General features: G+C 31.9%; 2 protein-coding genes across 2 annotated transcripts; one reads left to right on the plus strand and one right to left on the minus strand.

The window, feature by feature from the left end:
* Positions 1–5,902: 5,902 nt before the first annotated feature.
* LOC108478104 (bidirectional sugar transporter SWEET12-like) lies at positions 5,903–7,953 on the minus strand. Its single transcript, XM_017780529.2, has 6 exons — positions 7,796–7,953; positions 7,615–7,651; positions 7,278–7,488; positions 7,014–7,175; positions 6,650–6,769; positions 5,903–6,524 (listed from the first exon to the last, which is right to left on the minus strand). The coding sequence occupies exons 1-6, from the start codon at positions 7,845–7,847 to the stop codon at positions 6,219–6,221; spliced, it is 888 nt and encodes a 295-aa protein (XP_017636018.1). The 5' UTR covers positions 7,848–7,953; the 3' UTR covers positions 5,903–6,218.
* A 14,514-nt stretch (positions 7,954–22,467) lies between these two features.
* LOC128285515 (zinc finger BED domain-containing protein RICESLEEPER 2-like) lies at positions 22,468–24,857 on the plus strand. The gene is made up of 2 exons (XM_053022982.1): positions 22,468–24,523; positions 24,799–24,857. Exons 1-2 carry the CDS (start codon positions 22,468–22,470, stop codon positions 24,855–24,857), a joined length of 2,115 nt encoding a protein of 704 aa, XP_052878942.1.
* Positions 24,858–26,117: the final 1,260 nt, after the last annotated feature.

A 26,117-nucleotide genomic window follows, 5' to 3' on the forward strand; every position in this document is an offset into this window, starting at 1 on the left:
GCCCGAAATAAACCCCGCTACCCAATTACAATAACTAAACCTACCTAAGCCCAATACCCAAAACTAACCCAAATAACAACAAGCCCAAAATTAAAACACCAACCCTAGCCTAATACATTAAAAAATCAAAAAGAAAGAAAAACCCTAGCCCCTCTATGTTCAGCCGCTGCCCCTAGGGCCACTTGCCTCTGCCACCACCTGCCCACTGCAGCATCGGCCACCAACTCGGGTCACCTCCACCGCCTCTGCACTTGCAACCATTAATAAGAAAAGACAACATAGAATATAGGAAAAAAACGTCTAAAAAGGCTATATAAGCCACAAAAGAATCGGGGGCTTTCTTCTTGATTTTCTTTTTTTTTTTTTGAAATATAAAGAGGTGAATAATATTAAAAGGCTTCAACAAAACTAAAACTTGCAGCAAGAAATATCAAGGACGAAATTGAAGGTCTTTTTTACCTTTTTATCTTTTTCTTTTTTTCTTTTTTCAAATTCATTTGTATATACAATCTATATTCTATTAAAAACAATATATATATATATATATTAGATTAATATATTAAATAAAAAAATAAAAAAAAGGAAGAAAAAAACAATACCTTTTGAAATTTCGGCCACCGCGCGACGGCGGCCGGCGGTGACCCTGTGACGGTCCGGCGATCCCTCCTGGCCGGGATCTGGGATTTTCCGAGAGAAAAAGGGAGAGCTCTCCCTCTGTTTTTTCTGAAACATCAAGGAAATGAAAGATTTTAAAAAAATTTTGGGTTTTATAGGCTGACCGAAACTGCAGCGTTTTGGCCCTCCCCCAAAGCATAAAACAATGCTGTTTTATGGTGGAGCGGGCCGACTCGACCCGTCCGGCTTGGGATCCGCGCGTTTTGAAGCGGAGGGGTTATTTGCGCTTCTGGCCCCTCCGCTTTTTCATGGCTTCGCAATTAAGCTTTATTTAATTTTAATCTTACCCTGAAATTTATTTCGTTTTCAATTTGGTACCTATGTGAACGACACCGTTTTAGGGGGTCGGGATATTTCCTCCTTTAGACCCTCCTGATTTTTTGCGTGTTCAAATCAGTCCCCTTTTCTTTTATTTATTTTAAATTCGCCTCAAAAATTCCATTGTCAATCCAATTTCGTCCCCTTTTCACTTTTTTCTCATTATTCTATTTTAATTTTAATATTATTCATAATATTATATTTTATTTATTAGCATTCTATCATTATCATTTTATTTAATACTTATACATATATATATATTTTATATATATTTATAGTTTTTATATCATTATTATTCCTAATAAATATTTTATGTATACATATTTAAATACTATATTATATACATATTTTTAATACCACGTTATATAATGTATTATCATTATTTCTATTTTTTACCCCTATTATGTTTGTTATTATTATTAGCATATGTTTTATTATATATGTATATATCTTTAACATATATATACGCATATATTTATATATTATTATTAATAGTTTTTGATATTATTGTTTTGTTATGCATTCGTATGCCATATATACATCCTTTTAATATATATATATATATATATATATATATATAATACTCCATATTATGCACATGTATATTAATATTATGTCATGCATATCATTTTTATTATTATGTATATATATTGTAAATATCATATTATTCATATATTCTATTATGTATATGTTTCACGATGTATCCCCCGTATATATATTTTTAATATTATATATATTTTTATTTCTATTATCACGTATATATTTTAATACCATATGTATTATTATCGTTTTATGCTATTATTATTATTATTATCGTTTTCGTTATCATTGTTATTTTTATTTTGCCATGCTTTATTTATTTATTTATTTACTTATGTATTCGATCATTTCATTTACCTTATGCTTGTGTTTTATATTTTTATATTACTAGCCTTGCTTCCATCTTTTTATAATTGCTTATATCATTGTTATTGATACTGTTGCACTTATTATTGCGTATTAGCACCATGATTTGGTTTTATGTTTTACAATAAATCACATTATATTTTTTACTCGATACCTTAAAATAATTCCTTCATAAAAGTAATATTCCGTATTTGGTAATTTGAGACAATCGTGCCCTAACTTACTGGGTTTCGATTTTTCTTATTTAACCTAAATAACAGAATACTCTTTTAAATCGCAATACGTGTTTTGAAAAATGCTTATTCTCGGAGATACGAGGTGTTGTGCCCCAACTTACCGGGTATGACATTTTGTCACCTCGAAACAAGAATTTGTTTTAAAATAAAGGCAATATTCGGTGTTTGAGAATTCGAGAAAACGTGCCCTAACTTATTGGGTTTTGATTTCTTTTGTTTACTCTAAATAAGAATTTATTTTAAAATAAAGGCAATATTCGGTGTTTGAGAATTCGAGAAAACGTGCCCTAACTTACTGGGTTTTGATTTCTTTCGTTTACTCTAAATAATCGAATACCCTTTTAATAAGTTAAAATACGTAAATTTTAAATAAAAGGCAAGCTCGCTCTCGAAAATTCAATATGTCGTGTCCTAACTTACTGGATGTGACATTTTATATTTTGAGACAAGAAGGTCTTTAACACTTGAGCAATTTTTTACAAAGAGGGATCGTATTTCAACGTCTTTCAAGTTTTCAATCTTCGACACTAAGACACTAATTAATCAACTAGGTACCAATTTTTGGGCGTATCAAGGGTGCTAATCCTTCCTCATGCGTAACCGACTCCCGAACTCATTTTTTGATTTTCATAGACCAAAAATTATCCTTTTAGTAAATCTTAACTTTTATTAAAATGATTAATTTGAGGTGACCCGATCACACCTCATCAAAAAGGATTGGTGGCAACTCCTCTATTCGTTTTCATTTCCAAAATCTGAGTCGATTCCCATTTTCGAAAAATGGTTATGACAATAATTTTACTATAATGACAAAAGAACGAAGAGTAAAAAAGATGGAGATAAAAACTAAACCTCGAAAACCCGAAAACAAAGAACCCTCAAAACGTAAACATAAAATTTTCTAAATGTGTTATAAGTTCTAATATCTAATGGGTGTATTTTCTAAAGTTGTAAAAGAGCCTATTTATAGGTTAAATTCATAGGTCAAATAATAATAAAATAATCTAAACTAATCAGTGTTTGATTGAAACAAATAAACAAAGTTTAACTGAAAAATTATTTTTTAAATTTGACTGAAAATAGGAGTCATATTTAACGCATACGACTAATTCTAGCAATGCTAAGTTTGAGGTCTCTGGTGCAATAAATAAGAAGATTTTATTGTGAGTAATAATGAATGTCATTAATAAAGTAGTGAAGATTGATTTAATGTTGGAATTGGTTCGTGGGAAGGCCTCTCACCACTCTTATATGCTCACATTTTGTTGCCCACCACTTTCACACCTTTGTATGTGTAATAGTGGGATGTGTACTTGGTGATTTTTTATGGGGAATCACCATTATAAATACAGATGAGCATAAGGTCCCTAAGCACTGGAAAAATAAAAAACAAACAAAAAAAATTTCCATATCTAGTGAAGTTTTTTTCGAGTACTTAGAAGATTTTTGCGGTTATTAGTTTTTTCGTATGGCTAAATTTGACAACCTCATCGGTGATTTGACATGCTCGACAATGGTGCCGCAACATTTAAAATTTTTGCATTTGATTCAGGTGATGATTAAAGGTATTTATATTTGATATTTTTCACTATACTATATTATAATCCCACGGATAAAAGATGAAGAAGGTGTTTCACACAAATGGCGCCGAATGTTGATTTCTTCAATTCGTTAATGCCAACAATGTTAATTAATAGGAAATTGCAGCATGTTGAATATGAAGCTTTAGTTGATTTCAATATCTTAATAGCATCTCTTTTGATGAATGAGACATAGATATCACGTTTAATACATGTTTCATACATTTAGTGCAAAAATTCATTTCAGTCGCATCAATATATAATTTTAAGACCTCAATCTTAGCATTGAAACCAAAATTTTGTTTTAATTTTTTTATTAAATAATAATTTAAACCTACAAAATTCTTACAAAGTTTTGTTTGTATGCTCAACTCTATTAAATCGTATAAATAATTTGATCACTCAATAAAATTAGTGCAATAATTTTTATCAAAAATATTTATACTATTGATTAGAGTAATTCTCAAAATTAATGAAAATTTTAATTTCTTTAGAATTTAAAAAAGTAATTTAATAAGGAGAATTAAGACATTAACTATACCGGTTAATAAATTACAAGGTATGAAGCAATTTTGTGCCTATAAAATGGACAATACAATTTAGTGCTTACAGGAAGTCATGTTAATCATTTCAGTTAACATGGCCTTAAGGAGGGGGAAAAGGAAAATGCATATATGTGGAAAACTTGGTTATGTGTAAATGTATAATTGATTAAATTATTCTTTAAAAAAATTAAAAGATTAATATAATATTCATAAAATTTATAGAATATTTTAAATATTCAGAAAAATATATAATGTAAGAAATTAATAAATGGTTTTAAAATTTTGAAGATATTTTAAAATTTCAAAAAGTCCTCTATTATCAAAATCCTCTCATTTTTCTTCCCTTTTCTGATACACCCGATCCAAAGCCCACTTTCCTTATTGTATCCGTTGTTCCCTCTCCCAATAATGGCGGCACAAATGTCTCATTTGCTTTGACCCTCGTTGCCATTTTATCTGTCTGTGTGGCCATTATCCTGCCCACACCACCACCATACAATGTCAACGCCATCGCCTTCCTCTTCTCCGTGGACTGCTCCTCCCTCATATTGAACATGATGGATTATTTGTCCTTTTTTAATGGAATCTTGACCAAAGGTTGTAACCTTTTTTATGGTATGATTTGCACAACTACTAAGATATATAAAATCACAAAGCCCTTTTTGGTTATTGTTGATGACGTGCAAGAGGGAGGATGGAGATGGAAAGAGAAAATATTAAATAATAATTTTATTTAATTTCATATTTTTATTTAACATTAAATTTATTTTAATTAAAATGTCACATATCAACTCTTGATTGATTGAAAGGCTTAAGGAGATAACAGTTAGAACCTATACTAGTTAGGAATTATAGTTTAGGTATTTAATTCAAAAAAAAAAGCTTAAATACCTAACTTAAATAAAAATATAAATTGAGGGATTATTATTCAATTAAACTTGTTCTAAAAAAAACTTAATATTATACCTTAAAAATACATGTGACTCATTTAATCTTCCTTGTGGAGTTCAATTCCACCATCTTTATAAACTGTTTATAGCAATAAGGTAGAGTTGTTGGGTATTTAAGTATTTAGATCTAAGTTTCATCTAGTATAATTGTAATATATGGATCTCTAATTTTATTATGTATGGAATTTTCTTCGGATTTAGAATTTTTATTTGTTGTGCTTTGTATTGATTTTTTATGTTGTAATTATTATTATTTTATTTATACTTGTATGGATGATGTAATCTATTTGTAATATTAACACTTGTAAAAATAAAATAAAATATTTACATTGAATTAATAATTTAGATAATTTTAATTTAATAAGCATAATTTATATTAAAACTAAAGTTGTTTTATAAAACCGTAAATATATATATTGAGAGTGAGAAATTGTTTTAATAAGATAAAATAAATGAGTTAGTATTGTAGGGCATAAAAAGTTATTAGATTATGATACAAGAATAAAAAATTTATCTAGAAAAATTCTTATTAAAATTTTATAAGAAAAACTGTTTTAGGTTTTGGGGTCACAATCAAGCCCACGACTAGAGAAGAAGTATAGTTCCATAACCATTATAATTTTGTTAATAATTTAGTTATGATTTGACATTGTGAGAACATCTAAAATATAAAATATATTTACTCAAAAATAGTAATAAATTGCGAAATTTATTTAAAATAAATAATATTGATCTCTGCAGGTATATGGAAATACACCATGAAGTATATATCAATGATTATTATAATTTAGCTCCCTCGATTCAACTTACAAGTGATCACATATATAGAAACAGTACTACTAGAGAAGTTATAGAAAATCATAAAATGTTGACATATACATACATAACATTTATAACAGTAACAGAGATGGCAATCTAGAAATTAAGAGAGATCAAAGTGGTACAGAATTCCATGCATGCATATGCATGTGATCATTGATGGAGAGGAGTGATTAATGCAGAACTATATCAAGCTTGACATGTTCCCAGCATCTGGTTTGAATTGGGCAACTCCAAGATTTTGGGTTCCCTTTGATCATGATCATGATATTGGTTTTGTAATTTACAGCTCATTCCAATCATTTGATTGTGATCATCACGGATTCCCGGCTCTGATGAACTAATTTCCTCAACTTCAGAAGTGGTAACCGCACTCACGTCGATTGTATGCTCTGGTAACTTAACCTCCTCCACTACCACCGTCTTGTAGTTCCTGTAGACTGCATACAGCACCATCTGAAGCAACCCGAACACCAACCCCAGAACATTTGGGATCTGTACAGCCAAACCAACAATACATTTATGTCTGAATATATGTGTACATGCATCAAACACAATGATAGTATTTAGGAGATTGCTTTTGTGTGGTTGGTTGGTGCATAAATTGGACTTCCACTTACCGCAATATGTAAATCCTTAAGGAATATGCCATATAAAAGCCAGGCGATAGCACTAAAGGTGAGCATCAATGATAAATGAAATGGCATAAACTCCACGCTTTTTGTAATTATAACTTGCCTCTGCAAGATTTTAAACAAAGTTATCATCATCATGTCAACATTTAAAAGAATATTTATTTTAATCCAAGTAACAATGTTTTGTTCAGTAAGTGGGAGTCACATAAACTTTGGAAACAAATCAACTAAAATAGGAGAAAAGCATCAAAAAGCAAGAATATATATATATATATATATATATTGAATATGAATCAAGTATTGATGTTGGTGTAGGAATATGTAAGGAATATGGGATGAGAGTCCTTACCATGATGCTTAGAGGTGCGGCGAACACACTTGTAGCAAATACTACACAGATCCATCCAAGAAATTCAACTCGATTCGATCCTTTGGTTAAGAACTGGATGAGAAGAAGAATCGAAAAAAATACTACACCGTCCAGCAATATAAGCATCCTCAACGTAGATATCTGCAATTCATTTTTACAATTTAGTAATGCAAACTTTGATCATTTTCATTAGCTTTAAAACCAAAGGAAAAAAGGGAGGATAAACTATATATATATATATACCTTGGATTGCTTTGATGCATAAGCAATATAGATAGCAATGTAAATGGTCTCCACGACACAACCGAAGGAATTAATGGTGATGAGAAGGAAAGCTCCAGATTTGACAAAGGCATAGTAAATCCAAAGCATGGCACTGAAGAGAGAAACCACATATGGAATGCACTGGAAACCCTCTGTTGATTTCTTCTTACAAATTCGGATAAAAGTTGGTCTGAAATTAAACAATTACTTAGTATCTCAGTTCTTTGTCTTAAATATATATATATATATATATATATATATATATATATATAAGCTTATTATCAGATCAAACCATGTAAAGTGTAAACAGACTTACAATGGAGCTAGGAAAACCACGAAGGAGGAAATGTTACCTACAAACATTGAGAAAATAATCAGCTCTTTAGTGTGTGTATTACTCAAATGTCATTAAATGAGAAGATTGAAACTTTTGAAACAAAGTTTTTTTTGTAAACATTGTGAAGTAGAAACAAGTCGTGTTAATGAATAATGAATACCTAGGAGACCAGAGATAAAAACCCATGGATTATCAGCTGAATACACGCCCATCTCTTGGCTATATACTCACCCACTCCCAAAGAGATGATCAATGTAAAAACTGGGGATGTAAGGCAAAATGCCCTTTGATTTTGATCTCTCTCACTCGACCTGGGATGCAATTCTTAGTTCAAGGTCGTGGGGTATATATAGGGGAAGGCGCTCTGTTGCTTTTGCATGAAAATTGGTTAGTTAATATGTTTCGACTTATCACTTTGGAGCTAGTGGGTGCTTACTATAGAAATCCATGTCTTTAATATTTTAATTTTATTTTAAACTCGAATCATCATTGTTATTGCAATTGAAAAATATTTTTAAAATTATTATAAAAAGTGTAGATTGTTAATTTAAAATATTTGATATTATTGATAAAAATTATGGTCAAAAGTTAAGTAATTCATTTTAAACATATTTTTAAACTTAAAATAAATTAAATTAGATAATATTTTAATATAATTATATATGAAACTTTTAAATTGACAATAAATTATTTATAAATTTAAAAGATAAATATAATAATATTGGAAAAAAGGAATTTATGCCTCAATCATTGAATCAAATGTTGGGAAATCCCAATGTAATAGACAGCAAAGCAGACCGGCAAAAGGAGAAGTCGTAACTTTAATGAACTTTTACTGTACGGATTTCAAAGCATCCAAACTTTAGACAGGTGCAGGCAGCATATGCAGGAGTTGATCATTTTCAGCAGTAACTAAATCAGCACTATTCCCTTCAATTATTTGTCGTAGAAAATCCCTAAATCTGGTAACCTCTTGGCTTTTTCACTAACTTTTGCTTTTGTTGTTCTGGGGTTGATGGTGATAATGAAACTAAAAGATGAGATGAGCAAAAAAATTGTTAAAACTTGCTGCTATTGCGTTCTATCTCATATGTCCTTTATTTTTTGACTGTATCACGCGTGAAACTGAGGGAATTCAAAGTCAGCTTCGTAAAGCACCCAAGTGGCCAAACTTCATTCCCTGACAGTTATATGTATCTACCACCATTTACACAAGGAAAATCAAACTTCCACAACTACCCTTCTGTTTCTTCATCTTCTTCTTCAATGTAGGGGTCGTGTTTGGACGAATGAAAAATCAAAAGCACAAAAGCATGAAATGTTAAACCAAGATAGGCCCTCAAGTAGTAGGTGGGGTATTAAAATAACTAAATCTCACCTGAAATGATAAGATTTTTACTATATATAAAATTATATGTCATGTATTTTTTTTTTTTTTGCGCCCACTATGATCATCAGAATAAATAAGATTACCCTATGCATGATTAGATATCATCAGCATTCACCACCATCACCCATTTTAAAACAATTTCTTCACTTGAGATATTTCCTTGCTGGCTCTGCACTTGTGAATGTTAATGGAGGTTCCAAGTTAGTTACTTTCATGAACAGAGTTTTTGAAGGTGAAAGCTGTCCATCAACTTTGCACTTGGACATGCAATAACCCCTTTGCATGTCTTTAATGGGGACATTGAAAGTTTTCAAGCTTCTTTTTGCTTTGGTAAAGATGATTTGTTTCATTAGGTGGGTTATTGAAACATCTGTTATAGATTAATATTTAAAAAGTTTTTTTTTTTTTGCTTCTGAAACAATAATTCTCTTTATAAATTTGGGTAAAGTTGAATGAAGATAATGCAAAGAATTGATGAAAGGGGTCATTATCTTTGCAAGGTGGTATATTACCTGACTTAATTAAATGAATAACTTTGATTTACCTTTGACCGTCTAAAACCTGTACTTTCCTAACTGTAGTTTAGTCAAATATGTATGATATATGCAGTGTTTAGTTTGGTTAATTAGTAGATTTTGGTGGTAAAATAAGTCAAGAAATCAATGATTGATCAATTATTTCTTTTGAATGTGTAATCATCAATTTTTTTACCTAAATTTCATATCTCAACTACTCTAAAAACACTGACATTTCATTCCGGTAAAATCTGTATAATGGGATTCAATTACTATCATGTACTCATAATACTTTTCTGAAGGAAAAACAAAAAAAAATTAAGAGCATCTCACTCTTATACCTTAAATACATTCGAATATGAATATTCAAAAATTAATTATTCTACATACAAAATAACATAATATTTTATAAGTAATTAAGATTAGAATGTTGCATGTGTACTTATAAAAATTGTTATAGCCTTATCTTAGCAATGACATGTGGCAGAATTTAAGACGGCTTGGTAAGGATTCCTCCCCTGATGAGTGGCTCTTTGTTTGATACCTCTTATGGTAGCCCTTCGTCCAAAGCCATCTATTGCCAACCCTTCGCAGATCTTTCTGGATCATCTTAGAAACCATTTACTACAGACCCTTTGCGGGGGTCACTAAAGGACCCTTTGCTAGTGATATGGCACTACCAAACAAGGGACACCCCTATATATACCTTGGAGCACGAGAGGCAAAGGATTCCTCCTCCTTCTCTAAAAAAATTTAAGCATTCCTCAGCTATCTTTTTCTTTTCCCCCTCCCCTCCTCTTTCAATCTTTGGCTCTCTTCCTCTCATAGGTGAACCAAACCTATAGTCACCACAACCTTCTCCTCCCAAACTCTCCCTTACTAATTTCTTATATCAACAATTTTTTTTAAAAGATAGTTATATAATTGTCCAAAATAAGTCATATAAAAATATCACTTTAAAATACATAAAGAAAATTAAAAATATAATAATAAATTTAACCCTTATTATTTAGCCTTTTTGTCAGTTTGTGTAACAGTCCAGTTTTGACCCTAGTCAGAACAGTGGTTTCAGGACAACAAATCCGAGTCAAAAAATATTTTAATATTATTTTCTGTGTTTATAATATGTGAATTAGCATGTGTGAAAATTTCGTATGAAAATTTGATCATTTGTGTGCTTAATTTGTGAAAAAGATCTAATCGCGTAAAATATAAAATTTATAGATCCTTTGAATAATGGATGGACATAAATGCCTATGATTAATGATGGGCGTCGAATCCAACAAAAATAATTCCTACTAAATACTCTAAATAGTAGTAAGAGTGGTAGTAGGGTCGAGTCCACCCCCAATTTTTTGAAATTGGTAAAGTGAGGATTTTGAAATTGATTAGAAACTAAATAAGAAAATAAATAAGTAAAGTGAGGATTTTGAAATTGATTAGAAACTAAATAATTAAAACTGTTAAGATAAATAATTAAATAAATTAAAACTGTTATAAGAAAATAAATAAGTAAAGTGAGGATTTTGAAATTGATTAGAAACTAAATAATTAAAACTGTTAAGATAAATAATTAAATAAATCAGAAATTAAATTGGGATTTGAATCAAATGTAATAAGCCTTAGCCTTAGACTCGGTAAATCCCGTGTTCAGGATCGATCCTCGAAAATTGATCTTCTCCTTCAAACGATAAGCTGGTTATAGTGATTAAGAACGTCCTAACCACCAATTCTTCCTCTCGTAGCTGGTTCCGGTACATCCTGCAAACCAACCCTTACCAATAGTCTAACCGAGATACACGTGTTCCCGATTCAAGATTTCAGCAGCCTTGCGTTCTGAAAAACCCAACTCGAATTAACGGCCTCAACCGCGTGGGTCGTTTAAACCCGATCACCTCCTCTTCGATTTGTTCTCGGAGATTCAAATACAGCATGACCGATTCGTTTCTCCAATTGTCAGAAAACACGACTCTAACCCAACGAGCTCTTTTTGACTTGAATCGAATTATCCTTAAGGGATGAGTTGTCAATCTCGATACTTAGGAAAAAGGTGAATACCGATTGGAAGGATTTTAAGCACGAGTACAAATCTCACAATCCTCAACCGGAAAGAACACTGGCCTAAAGCTAAGATAGAATTTAGCTAAGCATGAAATTGTTCATGCTTTGTGAGTTTGGAAAGAAAATTGATGATTATGGTGAAGAAATAAATGGAGAGGACTTGGAGAGCAATTGACCCAATTATGGAAAAGAAACAAAAATTGGAGACAAAGCTACAAAATGTAACGTTAAATTGAAGAGAAAAAAAAAAGATATTCCAACTCCAAATTGAAAAAGAAAATACAAGAGAGAGAGTAATTCAATTCCAAAATGAAATAGGAATGTAAAGACAAATGATGATTTTCTACGAACTAAAAGCCCATATTTATGTACATGGGGTTTACTAAAAATAGCTTAAGCTAAATTAATAAAATAAATAAAATAAAAATAAATAATAAAATAAAACAAAACAAAATAATATCTTCCTATTTTTAGCTTTTTACAAAGTCAAAATATATGATAAATCCTTGGCTTTCTCCATCCTTTTCATTTAGCCCCAATGCAACGATTTGTCTATCAATTTGGCCATTTTTTGCTCGTTTTTGACCAATTGCATCCTTGACAAGATTAAATCATAAAAAAACCAATTAAGCAGGGATCAATTCAGAAATAAGCCAAATTAAGCACCAGAATCATGTAAATTAATATGTTTATCAACTCCCCCCTACTTAGCTCATGCTTGCCCTCAAGCATGTTATCCTTTCAAACATTGAAATTAATTCTACAATTTATTAAAAATCGAGTCTCTTTCTCGCATACATAATCAATGTAAACAATTTAGGCAAAAATAAATAAATGCTCAAGACATATAGTTTGATCAACAAATGTCATAAAATTGAAATATGTGAACTAAATAATTTCATTAAATTGAGTTTGAATCCAATAATTTGCAAGGCATTATTAATTAACTACGCATTTAGAAAATAAAATTATTGACGTGGTCAAACCTTTTTACACAAACTAGGATGACAACCAAAGCACTCTATCTCGGTTACTTAGTTCAAACAGTCTTTTTCTTTTTTCTTTTTGAATGAAGGCTCAGTTAGCGGAATGTTTATGAGTTATCGACTTGTCACTTGAACCTTTTTACGCGAGATAAGATGACAATCCAAGCACCTTACCTCGGTTACTCAATCTGGTCACGTTTTCGAAACTTCACTCATAACTTGAACCTTTATTTATTTATTTATTCATTTATTTATGCACAAATGTAATTGTTGCAAACAATCAATTTATACGAAAAATCTAGCTACATATATCAACTTTAAAACACAAATGTTGACTAATCTATTCACTTGAACATTTAAAATAAAAAATTTTCCCAATTGTCCAAATTGACAAAGTATAAGAGTACAGGCTCAATGTAAAATAAACTATCGAATGAATTCAACGTAAGATTGAACACATGCAAAAGAGAGACATGCAGCAATAGTCACGCATATTTACTTACCAATTTAACCCCCCTACTAAATCTATGCTTGTCCTCAAGCATGTGTTATGTGCAATAAAGTTTAGTAACTCGAACAACAAGCAAAAAGAAAGGTTAAGAATACTCCCCATGTGTTTCAATCGATGTTGTCGGCATTGGGAAATAATTGTCAGCATTTAACACGGCGTGCCCACACCACCATCATCATCCTATTTCTGAAAAACCTCCATTACGTTCCTGAAAATAGAAAATTCACTAGATTAAATAAAAATTTATTTATTTACAACTTAAATCTTACTAAAACTCAAAATTAAATAAATGAAAATAAATTTGAGTTGCCTCCCAAAAAGCACTTTTGTTTAACATCGTTAGCTCGACGACCATAAATGTTATCCGTTTGGCTCATTGAGACTTAATTTTTCCATCTCGTGCACTTGGATGTTCTTGCAAAAAAGTTTCGACCTTTGCCTATTATCTTTGAAGCCCTTCTTGAATTCTCCTATCATTAGTGGATTGAGGTGTCTTTGAGCTTCTCCGTCCAAGTTTTCATTTTTCTCTGTCGAAATCATTGTATGTTCTAGAAACGGTTTCAGCTCTAACTTCAAGGCTTTCATGACAGCTTCACATATTGGTTTTTTTATCATCGATAATTCCTCTTGCTTAACATCGAGATCTACATTCTTGCAAGGCACAATTTGTGACTTATTATTGGGATGTCCCATATCCTCATAAACATTAAACCTAACCACTTCACTGTCAAATTCCATGGTAAGTGTTCCACTCCAAACATCAATTTTCGTTCGTGCAGTACTTAAGAATGGTCTCCCAAGAAGTATCTCAGACGAATTAACCGAGTTTTCATCCTTCATGTCGATGATGTAGAAGTCTGCAAGAAATATCAACTCGTTTACCTTAACAAGACCATCCTCTAGCACTCCTTCCGGATGCACTACGGATCTATCTGCAAGCTGAATAACCACACCTATTTCTTTTAAAGGACCCGCGTTAAGTAGTTTATAAATTGAAAAATGCATAACATTAATTGATACGCCTAAGTCACACATTGTTTTTCTAATACCAACACTAACTATTTTACAATATATGAAAAACATACTTTGGTCCTTACATTTGGGCGGTATTTTTCGTTGCAAAACGGCGGAGACATTTTCTTCGACACTTACATTTTCATTGCCCAGAAGTTTCCTTTTACTTGTGCATAACTCTTTTAGGAATTTTGTGTATCATGGGATCTGCTTAATCGCATCGAGAAGAGGTATGTTGATTTCCATCTTTCGGAAGGTGTCGAAGATCTCCTTCTCATATCGCTTTTTCTTGCATTGAACAAGTCTTCTAGGAAACGGAGGTGGTACTACAAATGACTTTTATAGTGCTGACTCTACTGGAGCTTTTATTTCAAGTTTCTTCTCATCTCGACCTGTGTTGTGGGCATGACTCATGACAGGTACGGACTCCAAAACCTTCCCGCTTTTCAACGTTATAACTCTTACATTGTGTCGAGGATTTGGCTCAGTTTGGGATGACAACTTATCTTGGGACTCCAAACGGCTAACCATGAGTGCAAGCTTGCTCACTTACTTATCTAACTCCTGCAAATGCATATCTGTTGATTTTGCGGCGGCCTTTGTTGGAACGGTTGATTGAACCGCAGATTCGACCCGTAATTGAGATTCGGGTGATCTTTTTACCCCACATTATACGAGTTCGAGTAGGGCTCATATCACCTTTGGGACGGTCCTAGAAAGTTCTCAACAGAATTCGCTTGTTCTATCGAATCCTCATGTAAAATCAGACATGAGTCTGTCGGATAGTCTGGCTTAGCGTAAATTCTGTACAACCGTGCTGGGCTCGTTTTATCTGTAAGCAAATTTTGAACAATATTAGTCAACTTGTCAATTTTATCTTCTAGAGATAGAGAACTAAACCCATGAACCCGTCTAGTGGGTTCTGTGGCCAGTCGAAATTGTTGAGAATTAGCAGCCATGGTCGAAATCAACTCTCTCACTCTTTAGGGAGTCATATTGACTAGTGCCCCTCCACTTACAGCATCTATCATCTTCATCTGCATCGAGAGTAATCCCTCATAAAAATACTGCAAGAGTGACTATTCAGTCAGTCCATGTTATGGGCAACTTGCACATAACTTTTTGTATCGCTCCCAGTAATCGTAAAGAGATTCAATGTCCTTCTGACAGATTCTTACGATGTCTCTCCTTAGTTTAGCCGCTCGAGCTGCAGGAAAGAACCTGTCAAGAAACAAACGAGACATGTCAGACCATGTATTGACAGATACCGGAGGCAAATAAAATAGCTACTCTCTAGCAGAGTCGGCTAGTGAGAAAGGAAAAGCATGAAGTTTGATTTGGTTTTCGGTTACTCCCTGAGGCTTCATGCTTGTGCATACCATATGAAATTCTTTAAGGTGGGTGTGCGGATTCTCATTCTGTAATCTATGGAAACTGGGTAGTAGATGGATCAAACCCGACTTTAGCTCAAACGGCGTTCCTCCTACCGGATAGGTTAAACATAAGGGTTGTTGTTCATCCAGTGCCGCTGTGAGCTGACGTATCGTCTGTTTGGCCATCTCGTCTAGTTCGTCAAAAATTTTTTTGGTGTAAAATATGGTTTTGAATCTAGGATTTGGCCGTTTACCACATCGTATGGCTTCTCTTCGTAGTTGTCGGGCCAATTTCTCAATTTCTAGCTCAAACTCTAGATTTCCCGGTTCTGATCTGGTCATAAGGTAAACAAACAAAAGTTAGAAAATATCCCCAATCCCCGGCAACGGCGCCAAAATTTGATGGGCGTCGAATCCATCAAAAATAATTCTTACTAAATACTCTAAATAGTAGTAAGAGAGGTAGTAGGGTCGAGTCCACAGGAATTAGTACTTTAATCAACTTTCGCATTTGACTTATGAACAGAATGTCGTGTCAAGGGTCATGGCTAGAGTCGTGCCCATGACTCAAAACATACCAGCTGCAAAATAAGCAAATAAATAAGTAAAACGAGGATTTTGAAATTGATTAGAAACTACATAATTAAACTGCTAAGATAAATAATTAAATAAATCATAAATTAAATTGGAATTTGCAATCAAATGCAATAAGCCTTAGCCTTAGACTCAGTAAATCCCGTGTTGAGAATCGATTCTCAAAAATCGATCTTCTCCTTCAAACGATAAGCTGGTTATAGTGATTAAGAACGTCCTAACCACGAATTCTTCCTCTCGTAACTGGTCCCGGTACGTCCTGCAAACCAACCATTACCGATAGTCTAACCGAGATACACGTGTTCCCGATTCAAGATTTCAGTAGCCTTGCATTCTGAAGAACCCAACTCGAATTAGGGGTGTGCACAATTCGGTTAAAACCAAAAAAATTCGGTTAATCGACCCAATTTGGTTAATCGGTCGGTCAACCGAATTTTTTCGGTCGGGGGTCGGTTAATAATTTTTTGAATTTTCGGTTAATGGTTAATTCGGTTCGAAATATGTCGGTTAACCGAATTTTTTTGGTTAACCAAAAAAATAAATAAAACCCAAACCCAAACCCAATCCAACATAAAACCCAATCTAATATATTTAAACTTAAGTGGCCAACCCAACCCAACCCACTTACCCAACCTAATTATCCAACCCAATACAAATAATTTAATAAATAAAAATAAAAATCTAAAAGTAAAACTATGGTAAAATTAAAACTTCCCTGCTCACTCACTAATCACACACACACACGCGCGACAGAAAAACAAAAAAACCCTAACTTTTCAAGTTTCAAACCCCTAATTGAAATTTTCAAATCTCTCAAAACCTTTAAAACCTTCAAAATCTCCCAAAACCTTCAAAAGTATCATAGTTGGATGCTGAGGCTACGGCTGCCCACTGGTGTTGTCGTCGAAGCACAGAAGCAGGCAAGCAGCTCTGTTACCTGCAGGTAAGAAAACTCTTTGTTTTCTTGATTTTTGAGGTATTTTATGATCTTATTTAATATTTTTATAATGATATTTAATCATATATGTATTTAAAATTTAAAATCGTGTTTCAATATACGCTTTATTCAAGATAATCCCATTGATTCATTTACAGTCCTACAAGAAAATGCAATGCAAGTTACATAAACATAAATTTGAGCTAAAAAATAAAAAGGGCCATCATCTTCAACAATCCATAAATTAAATTGATCTTAACATTAGAAATAACCTTCATTTGGTAAAAGATTTGAACTTTATTAAGAATAAAAATAGAAACTTTATTTTTCACTTGCATTTCAAGCTAATCGGCAAAGTGAAAGACAAAAAATGGAGATACCCACCATTATAGTCATAGATCTTAGAGAAGTGAATTAAAAGAAAACCCCAAAACTAGGCAGATACAAGCAAAACCAAAAAACCCATTTTTCAACTCAAAGTTTCTCTCATGAAAAAATCTACAAGAGAAAGTGTGACAGCCCTAATTTGACCCTAGTCGGAATGTGGTTTCAGGACCACAAAACCGAGTCATAAAAATTTATTTTTTTATTTAATTGCATATATTTTATATGCTTAATGACTGAATTAATATGTTTGAAAATTTGGTATTTTAATTTTGTCTTTTGGACGTAAAATTAGCTAAAAAGGACTTGTTTGAGAACTTTAAAAATGTGGTAGGTAAATGTCCAAGAGATTAATTTGTTGAATTAGTAAAAGGGTGGATTTGCATGTCTATTTTTCCTTTTTAAATTATGGGTACAGTAATGGGGTTGGCATACAATAATTATATGCTTTTTATAATAATAGATTATATAATTGAAATATGTTATAATATAAAATAAGTTATAATATATTAAGTGGGGGGGTGATAAAAACAAGGAAATGGAATGTTTCTCTTCCATCCTCATTGCCGAAAACATAAGGGAAAGAAGAAGGAAAATGTCAAGGGCATTCGGCCATCTTAAGGGTTAATTAAGGTAGGATTTTATGTTATTTTTATTAAATTTTATGAAAATTGAGTTAGTAATCAAGCTCTTATTATAACCCATATGTGAATTTTTTTTTGAATTGGTGACAAAATGTGCATTCGGTTATAATGGATAAATGCTAAGAAGATAGTGTTTTTATGTTTTGGATAGAAATATTAGAAAGGTGAAAATGAGCTAGCTAAATAGATATTGGTGAGCTTAAATGATGGTATGAACAAATGTGGAGCTTTTGATAGTTTTTAGAAGTATTCGATCAAGGTGGTTATGTGTTGAAACTTTGTGTTAAATGACAAAGTGATGTGCAATTGTTATTTTGGTAGTAATAATGCTGAAAGTGAAAAGATTGTTAAGGAATTATGGTTTAAATGTTTAGTGAAGATGATATTCGGCTTGTTAGTATGTGAATAAATTATTTAAAGTATAAACTTTATATGTATGCTAAAAAATTATATGCATTCGGCCTTGAGACATTAGATAAACTTTAGTTGAAGTTTCAATGTCTTGAACAACGATGGTTATAAGATGAAATGGAAATTATTAAATTTATATATATATATATGTGAGTAATTAGCAAGGAGTGGTTACCGTATGTACATATATATAAATATAGGTGTTTTATTGAAATATTGATTGGGTTATGGATAGTAATATGGTATTAGGTGAACAATGGCAGAATGGCTTAAAAGCCTAAGGTGAAAAAAATCAAATTTTAGCCGTGTGATTCTCGTGATATGAAATCATTAATATTATGGGATATAACTAACTAGCAATGTAATTAAATTAGTTAATTTATTTATTTTAGCTCAAGAACCCAAAGGAGGGGAATCAAGCAAGGGCAAAGCAAAGAATATCGAGTAGCCGATTGCAACCGTTTCATCTAAAACGATGTAAGTCTATAAGCAATTAAACTTGGTTATTTTATACATAATTGGTGTATGCATATCGTGAAATAATTACTCTCGTTTATGTATTCTTTTGATTGAAAGGCATGTGACCGATTATACTTAGTTAATTGAATAAATCACTTGTTTAAACGAAATGATTTTGGCACTATGTGTGCAAATTTGAATGGCACTATGTGTGCGAATTTGTATGGCACTATGTGTGCGGATTTGTATGGCACTATGTGTGCGAATTGGAATGTCAATATGTATGTGAATTACTAAGGCACTATGTGTGCGGGTTAACATGGTACTATGGATATGAATTTCCTTTCTTGAGCACTATGTACGCGAAAATGGTTGTTGTATGTAGATAGCATGCATGCTAATAATGTTTTTATTTTCTACTTAATACCTTATTGATTATGAGTTAACATGAATATTTAGTTGAACATATACCTTGAATTATGTTCAAAAATTTTAATTGATTAGTTGTACTCTTCTTTTTGCTTTTGAATATTCGAAATATTGAAGGTGAAAGGCTGGAAAATTTCAAGTTGAAATGTTATCCAAATGCTGGAAATTTAGCATGCATATTCTTTTATTTAAATGCTTTGACCGAATGTTGGAAGTTAACTTGCATGCTGTCTGGTTACTGCATGAGGGAGTTAAAACTGAACTTAAGATAGTTTATTACTAATTAATTTGCTGTTGTAATGCTGTAAATTATTGGCTGTCCAAATTAGGACAAATTTATGGTACTTAGTTAATTAATATGCTGCTGTAATACTTAAATTATTGGCTGTCCAAATTAGGACAAAATCATGGTGTTATGTGCTAGCATGATATGTATGACTTTTGTACCGAAATGTAAATGACGGTGTTCATATGGAGCTTATATCCGAATGTAGCAAATGACTACTAATGTGATATGTTGAATGAGATGTGTTAATATATGATTAAATATGCATGATATTTGATGTATATCCGGACTTAAGGTCCGCAGGCTTCGTGCTGAAATTGTATCCGGACTTAAGGTCCGCAGGCTTCATGCTGGAATTGTATCCGGGCTTAAAGACCCGTAAGCTTCGTGCTGGAATTGTATCCGGACTTAAGATCCGCAGGCTTCGTGCTGGTACTATATCCGGACTTAAGGTCCGCAGGCTTCGTATTGGTACTATATCCGGGCTTAAAGTCCCGTAGGCTTTGTGTTGGTGATTGAATTCGGGGTTTAAACCTAGCAGGCTTAACGCCGATGATTCGAATAAGATTATGAATTTGAATGTTCGAGGTAAACTACTACTGATTATGTATGTTACATTATGAGGGCCAGGTACGTATTATGTACTCGTATGCGATTTTGATTTGGATTGAATTATAAGTGTATAAAGTGATGCATATGTGAATAAGTGTTACAACTATAAATGTGACCGTGATACATTCGGTAAATCTATGAAGTTATGTGGAAGTATATGATTGTTATATGTGATTATGATCATGGAAAATTAAATATGGATATGATATTGTATTTTGTTCGTTTTGATTGAATTAAAGTTGATAGTGAAGCATTTTAAATGCCTATGTTATATAAGTTCAATCTTGAATGACATGATATACATGTTTAAATAATATGAAAGCAAAGAATGTGTGAAAGAGTAGATTGTAATAAATCTGCTTGGGACAGCAGCAGTAACATGATTTTTGGAAAATTTCTATAAATAGTGGGAGTTGAGTTAGAGGCTAAATAAATTATGTAATGAAAGCTTAATGAGTCTAGTTTCTTATAAAAGAACTGTGTAAGCAAAATAATTTTTGATAATGAGATATTTGAAGTGGCGTGGGACAGAGTCAAAATGACTTTGAGGTCCCCTGTTCTGTATTTAGAAAATCATTGTAAATTGTACAATGATGGTTATAAAATAAAATTTATATGCTTAGACTCCTTAATGAGTCTAGTTTCAAATGAAATAAACGAGAACATGTTTTGAATTTTGTATAATGAGAAATTTGATTCAAAGTGAAGAATGGCAGAATAGTAAAACAGTGAAACAGGAGAAACTTTAAGAAAAATCTGGTATTGATTGGTCAATCCAAAAATTCTGAAAATTTTATGGATAGAAGATATATGAGTCTATTTTCAGGGAAAATTAATGGCAATTGATTTTAAGTTTCGTAGCTCCAGTTATAAATAATTTAGTGACTGTTGCTCAGGAAGACAGCTTGTCATGAAATTGAGTATATATTGTAAACATTGATTAAACATGTAAATGAGCTGCTAATTGTTTTCTTAAGAACTTACTAAGCGTAAAGCTTACCCCCCTTCTTTCCCATGTTCTCTAGGATTGCTAGGTTTGCTCGAGTCGGAGTTCGCCAAAGATATTATCATACTGTCAAGCCTCGAACCCTGTTCCAGTGAGGGATACGGGCGAGGGGTGTTACAAAAAGAACACCAAAAATCCTTTATTTAAAGAAGAAACCAGATACGAAAGAGCAATTAAAATTGTAAAAGAAACACCCAACAAAAACAAAAGTACAATGTAAAAGCAAGACATAATAAGAACTAGAACAGTAACTAGAAAACAAAAGTATGATATAGACATAAAAAGCATGCCTTGCCTTGCCTTGCCTCTGCCTTTGCTTCTATGCGGCTTTGCCCATTTTCCTTGACTAAACCCCCACCTTTTAACTTTTAAGGACATAGCTCAATTATATCTGCACAAAAAACAAGCTAGTTGGGCCATAACATATTAACTCGCAGTCGGCTCATGTTTTTGATTTTCTCAAATTTAGTATTTTAATTTAAAAAAATCAAATTAAGCATCATATATAATTGCATCAAATCAAATTTTAAATATTTAAAAATTATTTTTATATAATATTTTAGATTATTTTTATTAAATCTGAAATAAAATATTTAATTTGTACATTTTATTTTAATTATAGAAGTACATTTTATAATTTCCTTACTAAATTTGTAAGTCGATTAATGGTGACACTAACTCAATTAGGAGTTTAATAAATAGTATTAGACATACAACTGATGAATATAGTGAATTGTGTATATTAAAATAATAATGTATAAAGTATATTAAAATTAAGTTTTGATTGGATGATAAATTTAAAAGTTTATTAATCCAATTTACTTAAGTTCAAGTTCCATCATATGCATATTTTTATTGATTTTATTAAAATAAAAAGATTAAAATACCTTCTAGTATAAAAACAAACAATGACTTTTGATAAGTTATATATTTAAAAGAAAAAAATAATGGTTATACATACATATATATATATATATATATATATATGTATAAAGTAATAGGTAAAAGAATTAAGAGAGAGTTTGTACTTTTGTTCTTTTTACTTAAAATTGAATAAGTTAATATTTATAGTATAAGACCGAAATAGTACTTTAGGTTAATCTTTGTACTTTTCTTTTGGTCAAATGAAAGATTTGATTTCATAATAAAGGAAAGCAGTATAAAAATATGTTTAATATTATTAATATATTTTAATTTATTATATAATTTTTTTCTTGCGAATGTCCGTCGAACCAACATTTATTGAGGGTAGTGTTACACCTCCTACTTCGATAGATTCTGAAAATTCGGGAATTGGAGCTCCAAGCCAAGCAAATGTGACTACTGGGAAAAGAAAAGCCACTCCTCAAAGGTCAGAAGTTTGGTCTCACTTCACTAAGATTATTAATAGTGAGGGTGTAAGTAAGGCTAAATGTAATTATTGTCAAAAGGAATTTTGTTGTGATGTGAAAAGAAATAGTACAGGGTCATTGAAATATCATATTGGTGCATGTAAGAAAAATCCTAGCAATGTTGTTGACACTAGTCAAGGACAACTAGTTTTACCTAGAAAGGGAGTTGAAGGGGGGGAAGGGCATCTTTCAACTCGGAGATTTGATCAAGAAGCATGTAGGAAAGGATTAGCACAAATGATTGTGATTGATGAATTACCTTTCAAGTTTGTTGAAAGTGAAGGCTTTAAGAAATTTATGTTTGTGGCATGTCCTAGGTTTCATATTCCTTCACGAACTACTATGACTAGGGATGTTTATCAACTGTATTTAGATGAAAGGGTCAAGATAAAACAACTTTTGAAACGTTCTTGTTCTAGAGTTTGCTTAACTACTGACACATGGACTTCTTTGCAAAGAGTTAATTATTTGTGTATCACTGCTCATTTTATTGATAATGATTGGAAATTGAATAAAAAGATTTTAAACTTTTGTCCAATTTCTAGTCATAAGGGTGAGTCCATCGGGATGGTGATTAAGAAATGCTTGTTGAATTGGGGGATTGATAAGTTGTTTACTATTACTGTTGATAATGCAAGTTCAAATGATGTTGCTATTGGTTATTTGAGAAAGAAATTTAACCCTCGAGGGGGTTTAGTTCAAAATGGTAAATATCTTCATATGAGATGTATGGCACACATTGTGAATTTGATTGTTGTTGAAGGCTTAAAAGAAATGAATAAATCTGTTGAACATGTTAAGGGGGCTATTAGATATGTAAGACAATCTCCAGCTAGATTACAAAAGTTTAAGGAGTGTGTTGTGGTGGAAAAGATAGAGTGCAAGAAGATGTTGTGTCTTGATGTTTGTACTACGTGGAACTCGACCTACTTAATGTTAGACACTGCTCAGAACTTTGAGAGAGATTTTGAGAGATTTGAGGAGCAAGATACAAACTTTAGGGCTGAACTTGAAAGGGGAGAGGGTTGGCCTAGTGTGGATGATTGGGCTAATGTTAGAGACTTGAGGGATTTCTTGGAACACTTTTATGAAGTCACTTTGCGTATATCTGGCACTTCATATGTCACATCCAATAATTTTTTTGATGAGCTTTCTGAAATAGATATTCTTTTACGAGATGCTCAGTTAAATAGTAATGTTGATTTCAATGTTATGGCCATCAAGATGAAAAAGAAATATGATAGATATTGGGGTGATATTGATAAGATGAATTTGCTTATGTTTGTTGCTTGTGTTTTAGATCCTAGACAAAAACTAAAGTATCTTGAATTTGCACTTAGTGAAATGTCTAGTTCTGAAAAAGCTTCTGAAATGATGCAAAAGTTGAAGGAATCTTTGTATGAATTGTTTGATGAGTACAAGCCTTCACTTCATAGTACTTGTAGCCAATCGAGTGTGCCAACACATGTTTCTCTCGGCGAACCACAACAAAAAATGAAAAGGCGAATGCAAGCTTTGAATAAAAAGCGTAAGTTGGAAATTTGTGGTGAGGATAAAACCTCTGAGTTGGATAAATATCTAGCTGGGGCTAATGAGGAATTTGTTCAAGATTTTGATATTTTATTGTGGTGGAAAGTGAATAGCCCTAGATTTCCCACTCTTTCAAAAATGGCCAGAGATGTGTTAGCTATACCGGTTTTTACGGTTGCTTCAGAGTCTGCATTTAGCACCGGGGGAAGTGTGCTTGATCAATATAGGAGTTCTTTAACTCCTAAAATTGTACAAGCTCTTGTGTGTACTCAAGATTGGATTCAAAAATCATCATCACAAGAAGACATCAAAGCGATTGAAGAACAAATCCAAGAGCTTGACAAGATTGAAAATGGTATATTTATTGTTTTATTTTAATAGTTTCAATTTTTTTATCATATCACTCCTATCACTCCTACTTATTTATTTGATTCAATGTTTAGACTTTTCTTGGAATGCATTAGAGCCTACCCTAAATTCATGAGCTTTCGTGAGTTGAAGGGTATGCTTACTATCTTATTCTTGTTAACTTATAATCTATTTGTTTGTTTATATTATTTGATTTTTTAAATGCATATATTTCTATTATATGCTAAATTGTTGCACATGTTTTTTTTTTTTTTTGTGTAGGTTTAATGCAAATGGAGATCTTTTGGAGAGAAGAAATGGATGCAAATGGAAAATATTAAAGACTTACATTTCAATTATGTGTTAATTTCAAGACTTATGTAATGTTTTTAATTATTTAGTGATTCAAAGACTTATGTAATGTTTTTAATTATATAGTAATTCAAAGACTTATGTAATATTTTTAATTATGTAGTGTAGTGATTCAATTCGGTCAATTCGGTTAATCCGGTCAATTCGGTTAATTCGGTTAATTCGATTAATTCGGGTAATTCGGTTAATTTTTAACCAAAAATAAAAAAATATAATTTTCGGTTAATTCGGTTAACCGACCTAATTAACCGAAAAATTTCGGTTCGGTTAATGTTTTTTAAAAAAAATTCGGTTCGGTTAAAGGTTAAAATTTTTGAAAGGTCGGTTAATTCGGTTAATAATATTTGGGGTCGGTTAACCGGTCAGTTAACCGAATAAACACCCCTAACTCGAATTAACGGCCTCAACCGCGTGGGTCGTTTAAACCTGATCACCTCCTCCTCGATTTATTCTCGGTGATTCAAATACAACACGGCCGATTCGTTTCTCCAACAGTCAGAAAACACGACTCCAACCCAACAAGCTCTTTTTGACTTGAAATCAAATTATCCTTAAAGGATGAGTTGTCAATCCCGATACTCAAGAAAAAGGTGAATACCGATTGGAAGGATTTTAAGCACGAGTACGAATCTCACGATCATCGACCGGAAAGAACACCGGCCTAAAGCTAAGATAAAATTTAGCTAAGCATGAAATTATTCATGCTTTGTGAGTTTGGAAAGAAGATTGATGATTATGGTGAAGAAATAAATGGAGAGGACTTGGAGAACAATTGGCCCAATTATGGAAAAGAAACAAAAATTGGAGACAAAACTACGAAATGTAACATTAAATTGAAGAGAAAAAAAAAATGATATTCCAAATCCAAATTGTAAAAGGAAATACAAGAGAGAGAGAGAGAGAGTAATTCAATTCCAAAATGAAATAGGAATGCAAAGACAAAGGATGATTTTCTAAGAACTAAAAGTCCCTATTTATATACATAGGGTTTACTAAAAATAGCTTAACCTAAATTAATAAAATAAATAAAAATAAATAATAAAATAAAATAAAACAAAATAATATCTTCCTATTTTTAGCTTTTTACAAAGTCAAAATATATGATAAATCCTTGGCTTTCTCCATCCTTTTCATTTATCCCCAATGCAACGATTTGTCTTTCAATTTGGCCCATTTTTGCTCGTTTTTGACCAATTGCATCCCTGACAAGATTAAATCATAAAAAACTA

Source organism: Gossypium arboreum, chromosome 12, assembly GCF_025698485.1.
Source record: "Gossypium arboreum isolate Shixiya-1 chromosome 12, ASM2569848v2, whole genome shotgun sequence".
Taxonomy (NCBI): domain Eukaryota; kingdom Viridiplantae; phylum Streptophyta; class Magnoliopsida; order Malvales; family Malvaceae; genus Gossypium; species Gossypium arboreum.